The sequence below is a fragment of the Anarrhichthys ocellatus genome, unplaced genomic scaffold (genome assembly GCF_004355925.1).
Source record: "Anarrhichthys ocellatus isolate YVR2014 unplaced genomic scaffold, GSC_Weel_1.0 scaffold47, whole genome shotgun sequence".
Lineage (NCBI taxonomy): Eukaryota > Metazoa > Chordata > Actinopteri > Perciformes > Anarhichadidae > Anarrhichthys > Anarrhichthys ocellatus.
In genome coordinates this window covers 2,013,876-2,029,419 of record NW_022280077.1, presented here as the reverse complement: position 1 = coordinate 2,029,419, position 15,544 = coordinate 2,013,876, and the positions used below count along the sequence as shown (strand labels likewise).

The following is a 15,544-nucleotide window of genomic DNA, read 5'->3' as shown; positions in this document are numbered from 1 at the left end:
GATATATATGTTGTACAATACTTTGTCTTATGTTTAAGCATTTTTTTACAGCACCTGTCAAAATTGACACAATGAAGCATCCAAAAGACGAGCCCAAATGTATTTTATTTTATGTAATTGCCGTAAGGCAATGCCAGTATTATGACAGGGGAAAAAACCCAACCGATGCTGCCTGCCAAGGTGACGTAAGGGAGTAAACAAAAAACCCTATCAAGCTGATTGAACCAAATGTGAGGGCTTTGTTTATGCTCCTGAATTCAGAGTATCCTCTGCTTTCTCTGTATTAGATTCCCTTTGCATTAAGAAAACACTAATGCGTCACTGCCATTCCACTTGACTTTAGTGAAGCAGAATAACCAGGTTTACGGTATCCATCTCTGTGTTTGATTTCATTTCGTTTTTGTTTTTTCAGCTGAACATTCTGTTGTTACCATAGACCGTATAGAAGAAGTGGACGTAGTCATCGTGACGTAACCCATCGGTTTGTGGACTGCCGTTTTAAAGCCTTGAGTTCGGCAATTTTACTGTCGCCATCTTGAATTATGGCCGTCTCCATGTTGTATTTTTCGCAACCAATAAACGGAAGTTACTACGTATATTTGGAATGCGGAGGAGTGACGTTGTGAAGCTGTATATACGGCTCTGGTAGGGGCATTGACCCGCCAGCACAGTAAGCCCGCCCAAAAGCATACTCCGCTTTATGGTCTATTTTACTCTAAATGGGACAATAATTTACGAAATGAACATCATGCTGTATTAAAGAAGACTTGAAACTAGCAATTGAGACCATAAACACATGTTTACAATGTTTATTAAAGGAATAAATCAGGTGAGAAGTAGGGTCATTTTCTCATAGACTTCCATACAATCAGACTTCGTCCCCTGCTGGTCAGTAGAGCGAATGCACGTTTTAAGACACTTCAGCATCAGCTTCACTCAGCAGAACAGGAGGTTACAAGCAACCAGTGGCATGACTGTTTCCATCGTAGTTTTACATACATTGTTACATCCTCCATCTTATCAGATGCAAGCAGATATTGACAACAATAATATTATCTTTTATCCAACCTCTAAAAATTGAATTTATATTTGTGTGTACTAAATAGTTTGTGACTAATTTGTAACGGTTGTATTTTGAGAAATGCTATCATGAAAATAGCCTGCTGTTGGCTACATTGACACATTCATTATCTAATGTGTGCAAACAGCATTGTTAGCATTGTTAACGGATTCCTGGGTGCTTGTCTCTGCCATGCTATATACACCCATGTGGAAATAGCCACATTGCCTATTCCGCCCAGGATCAAATAGTTATGTTGGCTTCTACCTGGGCGCGAATAACCTCTGCGTAGATACTGGAGCATAAGATACAATGTAACTTAGACAGTTGGTTTGAACGGTTTCTGAATTCCTCATTTTTATAATTTAGAATATCATTAAAATTGTGTATTATTCAATACTGTTTTCACAGTTTCATATTTGTTTTCAGCAACAACTTTGAAGACCAATACCTCTTCATTGGAAGTGAGTTTTGCTTGAGCTGTGCACCTACATCATACAGTGAGGGGGAAGGAAGCATGACGAAAAATAAGAAAAGTAACAAGGCTCTAATCAAATAAAAAATGGAAATATATATTTTAAAATATATCTCTGGTTGGCATTCATCACACCAGCAGTCCTTTATTCTCCTTGTTAATTGTATTGGCATGCAGGAAAAATGTTGGTGATGATTACAAATGATGCTTCCTCATGTCCACTGATGTCCTATTGATTGACTGTGCAGCAGTTGGTAATGGAAAAACAAATGGGCAATGGATGGAACACCAAGATAATGTTGACAAAAGCAGCACATTTCTATCCCCTTAGGAACAGTACCTATTTATCAATGTGCAATATTTTTCAAGCTTCATTATCATGTGAAATATTCATGGATGACACCCTACCGGATAGAAGGGAATTTTTAGGTTTTCTTTGCTCTACATAATGTGTCTATTCTTCTAAGTCATGCTCACACTTTCCTGCATACCTTTCATGACACAATTTAAGGTGAAGGTTCAACCTTTGCTAATGACTTTATCAGGATCAGACGTGTCACCCCATATGATTAGGTTGATATCCTGTTGTCAACCGTGTGTCTAATAAAGTGTTTATGTTTACTGTATGTGTGAAGGTTTTTGGGGTGGACGGTTATGCTGAAAGGAAGTCATAGACAAATGAATGATAAACGTATATGACTGAGCAGCCATTACTTTGAGGACGATTGTTTCATTTGATGGTTACCAACGCTCTTGGTGTGTTATTTACAGTATGCGATTCATTGTTTGAACCATTTCCACTGAGGCCACAGTAGCTGATTACTTCTGAGCCAGCCGTCCCTTTGGTTTGTCGCTGGGCAGACACACTGTATAGCCTGCACAGTATGCCTAATGAACACCTGCATATATTTAGAGCTCTCTGCTATTCAGAATCACATCTACTGCGTATCATAAAAGATGCTTAACATCAAGTTTCTTACTTATTATTATTAGGTAGTAGTTAGAGAATGAAATACAAACTAGGAAGTTAAGCGTGGTTGGAAGCGTTGGATGCAAAAAGACACTGCACAGTGGTTGATGATATATGATTTACCGCTCTGGAGCATTATCACAGCAACAATCATCCTTTTTTTCCCCTCCATTTCAATAACTGAAATGGTTGCGACATTTTGCTCTTGACGTCAAGGTATTCAAACTTCAATTACCAGAGCCTCGGAATAATTTCCCTTCCAGACGTTTTTCAGAGCTCTTATATGATTGCTGGTTGTGAATAGCTAATCATATGGCCCTGTTTTCGAAACAATTTTTCAATTAAACTGAAGCAGTTTAATGGAATTCAGCCAACATTCATTTTATTATTAACAGCTGCACGTTTCCTGCCGACATGTCAAACGTTTTCCAAAGACAATGTCGCTTGGATATCCATCCATATATTGGGGGTTGGGTCTTTAGAAACCAGCTTACAAGTTGTCAAGATCACAACCGTTAGCAGTTTTGTATCTTGATTTAAACACAAAAAAATAACAAATGTGCATTCATATTATTCTGCACGGCGGACACAACATTACGCAAGTCTCACCGTAATAGCTTCTAGCCTATTTATTGTAGACCTAGTCAGCCCATCATCAGACAGTCAGCTGATGTCTGTGGCAGATGGCATTAGAAACAGATGCTATCAGTCAGGGTTCAGCTCCATTTGGGTCTAATAACTGATGCTCTATGTGACCTGCGTATGCGTGTACATGCGGTAATGCGCGCATACATGTGTGCGTGTAGGAGAGATAGAAACAGTTGAGTATGTGTGTCAGTGAATTTAATCCCTCGACTCCAATTAAGACAACTAAAAACTGCTTATTACTTTGGCATGGCGATGTGTGTCTGCTCACATGCATGTATGTGTGTGTGTGTGTGTGTGTGTACGGGATTAGACTATAAAACTAGCCATCCAGCAGCAGAGAGCTAGACAGGCGACAATGTTTTACCCCATTACCCACTAACTTATAAATCTTTTGTCCGTCCCATCTGTGTGGCCTGTGACCTCGTCAGTGACTGTGCAAGGCGTGCACACTGGCTTAGCTGGAACACTTAATCACAAAATTAACTGCAGCTGTATGTCAATGTTAAAATGTCTTGTTCAGTGATGAGCACTGTAGCAAGGAAAAGTAAAGAGACACTTCAAAGAGCACCACAGAATTTGATTCAGTGGTCTTGCTCTGTGATTCGTCACATGTTGATGCATTTGTGACCCCAAGGTGGAACAAAGTAAGACAATGAGAGATTTAAACAGGTGGAGATATAACGTCTCAGTAATTGGACAGAGCTTTGAGGATCCTAAATCTCAGGAGGCACACAGAGTCCTATCTATTCATCAGTAGATTCCTCAAATGACATGTTGCCTTATTAATAATGCCACTGACTATCATTGACTTTATGCAATCCTTTGATAATCCCATCATATTAACTGAACTGACTCAGTTATGAAACAGATTTCCAGCCGTTAGACCAGTTGTTGCCTGATGATAAATAGGACAGGACTGTAAGCTCTTTATGATGGGGTTTTCCAGTTGTGGCAGATGTGAGAAGAAGGAGAATTTGCACGTATGCACAAATGCAACAGATACAATGCAAGGAACCTTTTGCTTTCCAATTTTTTGCCAAGCTTTGTTTGCACATCCTGGATCTCTGTAATGCACGGACGTACAATTGATCAGTAAGATGGGTAAATAAGCATATTTACCAATATAATGTTGTGCGTCATAATATTTGTCACACAGCAACAGTAATTATGCTAAAAAAGAACTATGAGTGGATTTGTTCTATAAATGGCTTTCCTGTCCTTGCTGTTTACCGCATGATTTATTTCTGACTCAGCCAAAAATGCAAAACACAGAAAGAAACTTGACAAACCAATAACTTTCTTGCCTATAGATCTTATTTGGCCATTTACTGTGTCTACAGAGGCTTATTTCCTCTTTGAAGGCCCATCAGTTTGATAAGGTCAGGTTGGATTTATCCACTGGACTCGGGTTAAATATGTTTCACTATTAATCCAAGAGGCTTCATCGTTTCTGGCTGGTGAGGAGTCCCAGGCATTAAAAAAACACAATGCTCCGTGTCGGTTGCTCCAGACCGACACTGGTGAGACAAAGAATACGATCCAGGAAGTGAAGATGGAGTACAGCATCCAAGAATTTGTGGGCCTACCAGAAGACTAAACATTGCAGTTTATAATAGTGTGAGACAGGATTTCACAGCTCTGGTATACGTATCACAGCAGCAGTCTTTTACTTTTACTGATGTGAATCGTGGAATCCAGCAATATAAGCCTGCATGTGTTCGGCAAAGACATCATACTGCCTGGTGACATCACTTTGAGTTGCAGCAAAGACCCTGCATTTTTCAGATATGAAAAACACACATCAGCACCATCCATGCATCCTCTTTGATGTCTAAAGCTTGTGACAAAATGCAGTCCTGTTGAAAAGTGCACTATATGGTAAACAGGTAGATGGCTATATTTGGATGCTTACTCCATCCAGGTAGATGGTTCTAGTGAGCAGTGTATATTAATGAAGCTGGTGTTGTTCACTTGAATAACATCCGCATTTGGTTATACTATGTTCCTCCCAAACAAGCAGTTACCATTATGTAATTCAGAAATGCCGTGTGGACTTGGTCTCTCCTTATTTCTTTGCCACTAGTTTTGCCCTTTTTGTACCATGAATTTGGAGGCACCGTAAACGTTTCGATGTGACCGTAGGGTCTAGAAGCAGACAGATAAGATCAAAGAACAAGTTTAAACTCTATGTGTGGGACTGAGAATCATCTAAATGCATATCTGTCATCTTACTTTATTATGTAATACATATCATAGAAACAATGGACTGGAGAATTTAATGGCAATGATTCTCAAAGTATAGCTTCTTAGACTAACCCGTTTATTGAGGTTAATACATTTAGCTGCGAGTGTTGGTTTCCCTCTCCTGCTTTAGTCAAATCCAGGGAGACCTACAGATGATGCACCTCATCAGTAACCGTGTGTAATTGGGCTTGTCTGGCTGTGACTGACACTTGCCACAATGCCACTCATACTGCCGTAAGCAGCATTTACGACCCGGTGCGCAACTCTGCTCATCTAATCAACTAAGCATCTGTTTATTTATGCCTCATCCATTAAGTTCTTAACAGTGACCGCAGCAGATGGTGGTGGGTCAGAAACAGTGTAGCACAATCAATAGCCTCATTTTCTTTCTCCATGTCAGCAATGATGTGAGTGACACTGCTGTGTCAGATGTGCTTGAATTTCCACTGAGGCAGATCATCTTCTTAAATCCCCGTAGTCCTAATGTTGCTTTCCTCCCCTCCCTCTTGTTATAAAACCTGAACACACACATTATACACACTCTGCTGCAAATACAAGTGGGAAAAAAAACAGGAGGATGCGCCAGAGACTTGGCTTAAAAACTGTTACGAGGGACCGTTACATAAGGACTTCAGAAGCTTTAACTTTGTGTATTATTAAACCAGGCTCTTCTCAACTCTTCTCACAAGCCTACACAACAAACATATAAGTAGCAACACCTCCATGAGAGACAAAGTAAAATGAGTGATAGTGAAAGAGTGATTTGAAGCTTGTGTAAAATATTTATGAATTCCTGTTTTTCCTTCACATTTACAAAGCGCCCAGCAGAACTGACAAATAGCTGTTCCGAAGGATTAGCTGACAACCAATCGGCAGCACGAAGGTGAGTGGAGAAAGGGGGAAAAAACATAACAGTTCAGCCAAGCTCAGCTCAGCTTTGATTTAAGGATTGTTTGGGATTCAAATCCTAAAAACACACACCCACATATATATATATATATATATATATATATATATATATATATATATATAGGCTTTCATTCCGCATAACCTTTTCTTGGTTTTATAGGGCCATGTTGACAGTAAAAGACATTTACCACTTTAATAACTGCGACCAATCTAAATCTCTGAGGGATGTTACATATGCATGCTGACCTCTGTTGGTGGGTATATGGCAGCACAGAGTTGACCAACTGCATTCAAGATCTTCTGACATGAAATCATTTTAAACCCATTTTTAAAGTATAAATATCGAATAGGATCGCTGTTAATTTCAAAATCAGCATCCGACCTATAACCCCTTATTCTACTGTTACTAGTCTATCAGTACTGCATGCCAATATGCTTGTAAAACAGCCTTTCATTAGCACAGTCACAGTATTTGGTCTGATTGTCAGGCGGAATATTGGATGCTGACTATTGGCGGGCTAGTTGAGGATTAGTCAGATGAGCTCATCCCCCAAAACAAGCTGAAATAGAAATGAGGGCTTTAATCCGAAGTGGAAGGGCTACTGGCACAGAGTGGAATATATGCAATTTGGTATTGTTCCCCTGTTTTATAATCCACCATTACAACAGCACTGAGTTTTGAGCCTGTCCTCAAAATGGCCTACCAGTGAAAAATAAAGCTCAGGCAGCATCTCACTGACCCACAATAGTTTAATCCTTACAGGGTGACACAGTTAATGGGTCAACAACAGAAAAGTATGGCTTGAAACATTATCATGCAAACTCAGTGACTCACTCCGTAATACCAGCGATGCTCGATAAACAGCTGAATGAATGTCTGTGCAGCTACATTACATTTTAAAAAGTGAGTTTGTATGCAACTGACCCGACTGGCCTCAGCAGGTCTTGGTCAGCACTTTCACAATGTACGATCGGAAGATGCATAAATAAATAAAGAGTGTGGTGAATATTTAATAGTTGCCCACTGGATATTGTATAAACGAATCCCTCTGCTGATGCGAAGATGCACCGAGTTCAGCACAAAATTGAGTCAATAAATGCCCATATAGCATTCATTCATGATCCCTGTGGTTACGCATGTCTACATTTTTTTCATGGTCTATTTTTGTACTCTTGGATTTATGCCAGCACGCATGCCTTCTAATATGCTGATACCGCCATGTCGTGGTTTCAATTGGAACTGCATGCTGTGTTTGCGCTACAGACTTTCTCTTACAAGAAATGTAGAATGTGGGGGATTTGTTAAGGAGCTTATGGAACATCATAATGAACAGAAGCTTAAAAGATGATTACTATCATTGAGTGATTGGAAGTTTTGTTTGGCCTTCTAAGTGGGATTTCCTTCAATGTTTGCTGTGGAGGGATGTTTCTAAAGTCTGTGAAAATATCATAGTTATGTCATCACTGTTAACTCAGCTTGTGCTTTGAGACTTCACATTTATGACAGAAAGCCTGCATTAGAAACAGAGTTCATGGAGTCTGACCGGCACTGACATGGACACTTACCAGACATTGTGTCCAAAGAGGAAATGTTATAGAGGTGCATTATATAGCATCCAGCCAGGGTTTTTGAAGCTTGAAAAAGACGAGTATTTATTTCATTTTTTTCATTTGAATTTGAATTTTTACAATTTAGATTAAATAATTTATTGGTTTTAAAAGCTGCGTTGTGTGAATCACTTTGCCACTTAAGTTTTAAAAAGTGCTGTCATTATTATTATAATTATTATTATTAGTTTTATTATTAGTAGTAGTATTTGAACTATTATTAAAGTCAAGATATTACAGCCTCTGAAACACCAATTTTGCCACCAAGACTAAAAGCAAATTGTGATGTCAAAAATGAAATTAAATGTTATTCATATCATACCTTTAATTTGACTTGAATTTAAATGGTTTAATTATTCAAAAGTGAAACATAATTTGTTTCCTAATGTCAGAGTTAAATACTGACAGGTGGGTGGTTTTTATAAAATATTTTATTTTTTTCTTAACTTTTTGTCCCCGGGCAGCTGACAATCACCTTGTTGAACATGACATCACTGTTGTGCACCAGCAGAGAGCATTGTTCGGGATCATTAGCTGTTGTCAGCACCAGCACCTCTCTAGAAAATGTCATAAGATTGCTCTTCGTGTCATCATCACAGGTTGTTGAGAGGTTGTGGAAATTGCTGATTCAGACACTCTTTTATATGTTAACCAACGTTGTGAGGCTTGTGTAAAATTATTGCTCCAGGTCTGCATTCTATCTATGTTTCTACTGTGTATTTTACTGTATATTGTGCCTTTGTTAATATGTTTTGTGTTGATCTTGTAAATTATTGGCCCCGTATGATCACCTTGGGTTAAATGTGTTTTCTTCCTTGTCTGAAATAATCCTGTTAGGCACTTTGTGACTTGTGTCTTTGAAAAGCGCTATATAAACATATATTTACTTACTTAACTTTGCTGAGCATTGTTGCTAAAAAGTGACCACACTCGGAATAGGGTTTCGGTAAAACGCCTGAAATATCATCTTTGGTTAAGACAAGCTTAACACAGTTTCATGATTTGTTCTATGAGATAAAATGATCCTATCTGTGCTTTCTGTAACTTCCTGTGCAGTGATCAACAAAGTTGCTAATATGTGGCTGTCTCTTTAAGAACTGAGCAACAGAAGATCTATTGCGAAATGTTCATGCTACTGCCTGGCTTCTTATAGCTGATTCCAGGTGTAATAGTTATTAAAAGGCAATTAACCAAAAATGACACCAACACCAACAAAAGATTTCCTGACCCTCCTAATTGTTTTCAGTGTGTTAACGAAAAGTTTTCAACAGGTTTTTTGTCCTTGTCTTTTGTTCTTCTTCATTCAAAACCTGATGCTTGAGTTTAGCATCTATAAAGCACAACAGTTCAACACATGATATGCAGACTTGTCAGTAAATCCAGATGGCAAATTATTCTTATTTTAACCTTTTTAAATTTTGAATTGTTGGTGTTATAATATGTCATTCTGGTTTAATAAAGCTTACTTTTACTTACTTTTATAGTTTTGGGCATCAGTTTTATTGATTATGATAACATTTTACTCAATAAAGTAGCTGCTGAGATCAGGCAACACTAGAGTTCCTAAGTTGTGAGGGGGGGGGGGGCACGATAACGTCAGTGCTGGCACCTGACTGTTAGCTAGGGTAGGTGTCAGCAACAGACACTCATCCTCTCATACACACACACACACACACACACATACACACATGTGTAAAGACACAAGCACACATTCTCATACACATACAGTAAATCTAGAAACACACACTATCACACACACACACACACACACACACACACACGTCTTCAAGGTAAAAAAGTCCACCCTTCCATTATTAGTTTATGAAAGCCTGTTACATAAAAATACAAAAACATTTCACATTATACAAAAACACAACAGAGGAACAGATTATATGTCTGTATTTATTTTCATCAGAACACAATTTTAATCATTGTAGCATTAGTTTTCATACTTTTCAAAAAGATCATGACTTGTGAGACTGTTTTATAAATCATTTCATCAAAGTTGTTTGTAAAAAAATTAAAGAAGTTACTTGAACTAAAGCATCTATAATATTACAATATACTGGTAGTATAATAGTAATCATAATAATCATAATCGCAATGATACTTCTATATGACTTTGAACCTTTTTCATTTCTATAATCATAAATCTTTCTCTGTCACACACACAGAACCTCAACCTTTCACAATAAAGTTGCGAAGCTGAGGACGAGTCTATTGGTTAAACCTCACCACATTCTCTTTTAACATCAATGATTTCAGATGCTCGAAAATAAAAGAAAAATAATTAGAAGAAGAAGAAGAAAGTAACAGCGTGACATCAACTTAAAATACACAAGGAAACCTGGACGCAAAGACATACATTGTTCAGCATACTAATGTATTTACAACCAAAAAAGGAATGGGCTTCTGCATAGATCCACAGGATAGAGAACGGAACTATTGTGAAAACAGAGAGAGGCTGAGAGGGAGTGAAAGAGGGAACTATCTGTGTGCATACCATTTGGTGGTGGGTGCACTGGGGGTGAGGGGCAAGAGGCATACATAGTCTATAAGTGCAGGGGAAAAAAACATTAAATTAGTTGTTGTAGGTTGGTGTGTTATTGAATGTGACAGACCACTGTAGGGGGTCTAGCCTGAATCTATAGGACCCTACACAATGTCTTCTCAGTATGATGCAGTGTAAAGTGACAAACCAAAACACTTGAAAAATGGAATTATCACAGCAGAGTAACCTGTTGTGTGCATGCCTGCATTACCAACAGAAGTCAAATCAGAGATTTATATCGGTCCAATCTAATTCTATTATATTCTGGAAGAGAAGCCTTGCACACGAGGTGCATTCTTGGTGTTAACATGTCTGCAGTGGCATGAAGGACGGCACATATGCACAGCATTCGCACCCATCCAACCACAGTGAGGATGCATGTCTGCATGTGGAGCAGACATGGGTTGTTTTTTGTGCATGTCGAACAGTTGGTTTGTGATGGCTGTTACATCACAGCATGAATTGCTGACATGGTAGGCAAATGACTTGAAGAGATCCCCGAGGCCAACATGTGTTCACGGTGAGGGCTGTGTGAGGCTTATGGGATGGAACCTGTATGTTGCTGACTTTGCACATTCCTCCGACACTGACAGACCCTGTTTTCCTCCTGTTGCCCATTACGTCTGAAATCTCATGAGAAGCAGTGTGTCATATCAGATTTTTATTGGGTTTATTTTACTCAATACAAGGTATGCTTTGGCACCGGTTTCGGGTCGTTATCCACTTCATTCCCCCTGACCTTCTGCGCACCATCTCATTCTTAGACAAGGCTTGAGGGAATATTCTATCAGGAATGTGCCAGAAGAAAATAGCTCTACCCCTACCCTAGTCTGTTTTGGGTCTTGGGGCAATGACACAGTTATTACACATTGTACAGTACAATGGTTTCATACTACAGTCCATGCAACTTTAGGGCTGCAGTGAATAATGAGAAAACTAATGTAGCAGGTCCCTGTGGGTCTAAAAACAGTGGTTTGCCACACCTGTCCTGCAGGCCCCAAGGTCGTAGCAACGCTAATGAGCTATCCAGAGAACACAGCAGTTAGCAACAGACACACACACACACACACACACACACACACACACACACACACATACTCATCAGCACACTTTTACTCACAGGCCCATCACTTTCTCCTCCAGAGTTCAGCCTTCCTGACTCATCTGTATATGACAGTCCTTGTGTGATAGGTCTTCAGCAGCAGTCGCAATATAAAAGAATATAAATATCTCCATCTACTGGCGGCCAATAGAATAGCAGCATTTTTCTATCACTGACTGCGGTCATCCAAGATGGGCATGGGTATACTGTGCTGAATGACAATGAGTAGTTATGTATTTCATGCAAGCAGGGATGGTCATGTCTAGAGTGGGGCAGGTACCAAACAGAAAATGTGTAAAAATAAGCCAATATACTGGTTATATAGACATGGTGTGAATAAAGATGAATTTTAAATCCTCATATAAGCTGTATAATAAAATTCTTGACATCAGATATCTTATTGGACATCTCATTTAAGTAATCAACATACTTGAGAGTGGGGAAAAAAAATGCATTCAACAACATCTGTTCGTCTTCGAATACCTGATCTCACAGCCGTGTTCATCGAATAGACAAAAGACAACGAAGAAACCAAAGAAGAAGTCAGCCCTTAAGGTCACACCATTCCTTTCTGTTCACAAGCTGGTCAACATGTATAGAATAAACATAAGTGTCAGCTGACTTGGATGATTATCAGGTTATGCCATTAGTGCTTACACAAACAGTGACATGCTCCTCTCTCTGGATGTGTTTCTGTTACTGCTCTCCAGCAACTGCCGGTGGAATGCCTCCGTACTGCAGGTGTATGAGTTTAGAAAAGAAACAGGAAATGAGCCATGTTTTTACCCTTAATTGTCGGCTAACAATTTGGATGTGCATGTTGTTAAGTGTGTCTGACTGTGTTGATGATAATGTTTGTACTGTATATCTTAATAAGCCCTTTACTTAATGAGACATTAGTTTGATGTTTTGAGGAGAAAAGTACAAGACAGGGGGGCATGCTACAGGAGCTGATTTGGGATCAGAAGTGGAGTGCGGAGTGGGGCTGAGGACAATTAACAAAAGAGGCGGTCATAACCTTGCAGAAGGCCTCCACATGCAGTTCATGAAAATTGATTACACATTTTGATTCAATAGAAACAAAATTGAACAAATTGTCTCTGTGTTGGTGATATGTAGAGTGTCATTCTATGCGTACTGTACGGCCAGGGAGCAGGGTAACGGTGTAATATGCCTATTGGTGGACAGGGGATTTTCCTTCACGCTACTGCAAGTAGCACGCTAACTTGCCTAGTGATACTTAAAGTCCTTAAAAGTCCTTAAAGGTAACATCCAGTCATCATGTTTCCTGTGAATAAAAAGGCCTGAGGTTTAAATGACTCCACTGATAAAGACGTCAGTATTGGTTGAGGCGCTAACTGTAATTATTTATTTTTATAAAATGATTCATACTTGAACAACAGGGAGAGGGAAAATAACTAAGGTCCTTAAGGCAGAGGAGACTAAGGAACCTTGCGGACATTATTTTGACTGGATAGTACCTTTAAAATCTAAAATAACAAAATCGTATTCATCTGGAACAAAAATAACATATATTGATCCAGTGCAATAATCCTGATGTCAGTTAACTTTGCTGAGCATTGTTGCTAAAAAGTGACCACACTCGGAATAGGGTTTCGGTAAAACGCCTGAAATATCATCTTTGGTTAAGACAAGCTTAACACAGTTTCATGTTTTGTTCTATGAGATAAAATGATCCTATCTGTGATTTCTGTAACTTCCTGTGCAGTGATCAACAAAGTTGCTAATATGTGGCTGTCTCTTTAAGAACTTTTGAACTATTGTTATTATAATATATTATGTATAATTATTTTGATAAGAAGTTGTTCATTTGGCTCAGCCCTAAGGTAGGGTTTGTCTTAAACTAAAATTGTCATTCTGGTTTAATAAAGCTTAGGTCTTACTTTTATAGTTTTGGCCATCAGTTTTATTGATTATGATAACATTTTACTCAACAGAGTAACTGCTGAGATCAGGCAACACGTCAACTTCGCTACGATGAAATCCAATGGCAAAAAAATCAAGCAGTTAGATCTTATTAAATATGTATTATAAACTAACTATCATTTTAGCCATCCAGCTTATCTAAATCATTGTGTTTGGTGTTAAAACTGAAAGTGAGTACACCTAAAATGTTTATACTAATCCTTCATTGCACAGGAAAACTATCAGCCGTTATTGTATCTGCTATATGAGTTTAAACTGGTGAGTGCAGTGCCTTGATAGGAATCACGGTCAAGACTATGAAAAGAGGTCCTAAGTTGAAATAAAATTGAGATACCAGTGTTGGTGATATCGGAGGAATGCTTCCTGTTTGTTCCTATTGTGTTTCACAGTTTAGCTGTAAGCTTTTTACTGATGATTACAGAAAAGTGTTGATCCTTTTAAAACAGTGTTAATAGATTATCTCACAAAACAAAGTGTTGGAAAAACCATAATCCTGTGTTGAACACAGTGCTTGTTACGGATATCAGAACCACATTTAAAACTCAGTGAAGTTTTAACAGGAGTGTGGACAACATGGCAGAGCTAAGTGACATCGGGGGGGGGGCATAAAAACATCATTGCTGCACCTGCCGGTTAGCTAGACTGTTCAGGTACGTGTCAGCGACACTCATCCTCTCACACACACATACACACATGTGTAAAGACACGCATACACGCACACGCACACGCCCACGCATTCTCGCACACATACAGTAGATCTATAAACACAAACCATCGCACACACACACGCACGCACACACGCACGCACACAGACTTGCAGCTAATTTGTTTTACACATTATCCGTCTTATTCAGAGAACACATTTTCTTCCTGTATGAGAGAACCAGAAACAAACACAAAGGATGAACATTAGAAAGAGAATATGATTGTGTTATTCCATAATCAGCCAGTGCAACAGAAACCATTAATTGGAACACAGTGTAAAAAAGCGTAGTGAGAGAAAATCAGCCATGGGGAAGCCGACCTTCCCACTCAACAAAGGCCGTGGCATTGTCCCCTTTCTATCTAAGGGACTGGTTGAGTCCCTTAGTATGTCTGTTCACTTATTTATTTGTTTTGATTGATTTCTGTGTCTTTCGTCTCAAAGCGTCCCACATTTTCCATGTATGCGTAGCAGAATGTCCACAGGCACACGGCTCCTCCCGCCGTTCGCAAAAACTGCGGCTGTATTATTCCACATGGTGAGGGAATCCCCCACCCCAACAACCTCACCTCCTCCTGGCAGCTCGATCACTCCTCGCTGGCAGGGCTCTCCTCCAGAGGCGTGATGGCGGGGAGGCCCAGTCCTGTTGCATTGTGGGATGCAGTGAGGCTGGCAACAGTGTGTAGGAGGACGAGGACCAGCAGGCAGAGTTTGAGCCGGCTGTTACACAGTCTGCAGGCTGCCGAGGAGCTGAGGGAGGTACGGTGCTGGCACGGCGGGTGAGTTCTTTTCAGGGTCCCCCGGGAACGGTTGTCCACTTTCAAGTCCCACCGCACGTCACAGCACTCTGCATCTGGGTCAACACCTGATGGATAGTCCTCCAGCAGCCCTGGGGGTTGTTTCGGGGGAAGGGTGGTGGTAGAGATAAAAACAGTCAGCTGACACGTTCTCTTAAAGATGCTGCCATGTAGCATGTTTCATAAATCCTGTACTTGCTTTCTGTCACAAAAAGAGCATTGCTGCTTCTCCAACGTTCCCCACAAGCACTGCTTTGAGAACCAAAAGACATTAAAGACAATAACAACAGTGGACCTCAGTAAGAATACATTTCTATGAACTAGGAAACACAAGTTTGATTGTCAGTGCTTCTTAATTTGCTTGTGTTTTAGATATTTGCAGTTGCAAGCTGAAACAATTATTCGAGTAATTAACTGACAGAAAATGAATAGAATAGAATAGATTGTTAATCAATAATCACTTTATAGTGACAGCTAAAACAAGCTATGTGAATATGTCATCTTGGGCTTTGGAAATGATTCAAATATTC

General features: G+C 39.4%; 1 protein-coding gene across 1 annotated transcript in view; it reads right to left on the bottom strand.

Annotated features, from left to right (window-relative positions):
* Positions 1 to 14,251: 14,251 nt before the first annotated feature.
* Positions 14,252 to 15,544, bottom strand: part of nalf1b (NALCN channel auxiliary factor 1b) — a 68,603-nt gene continuing 67,310 nt past the window's right edge. The window contains exon 3 of the mRNA XM_031869629.1: positions 14,252 to 15,106. Within this exon, the coding sequence (XP_031725489.1) occupies positions 14,805 to 15,106 (302 nt within the window). The 3' untranslated portion in view covers positions 14,252 to 14,804. The remainder of the gene's footprint in view (positions 15,107 to 15,544) is intronic.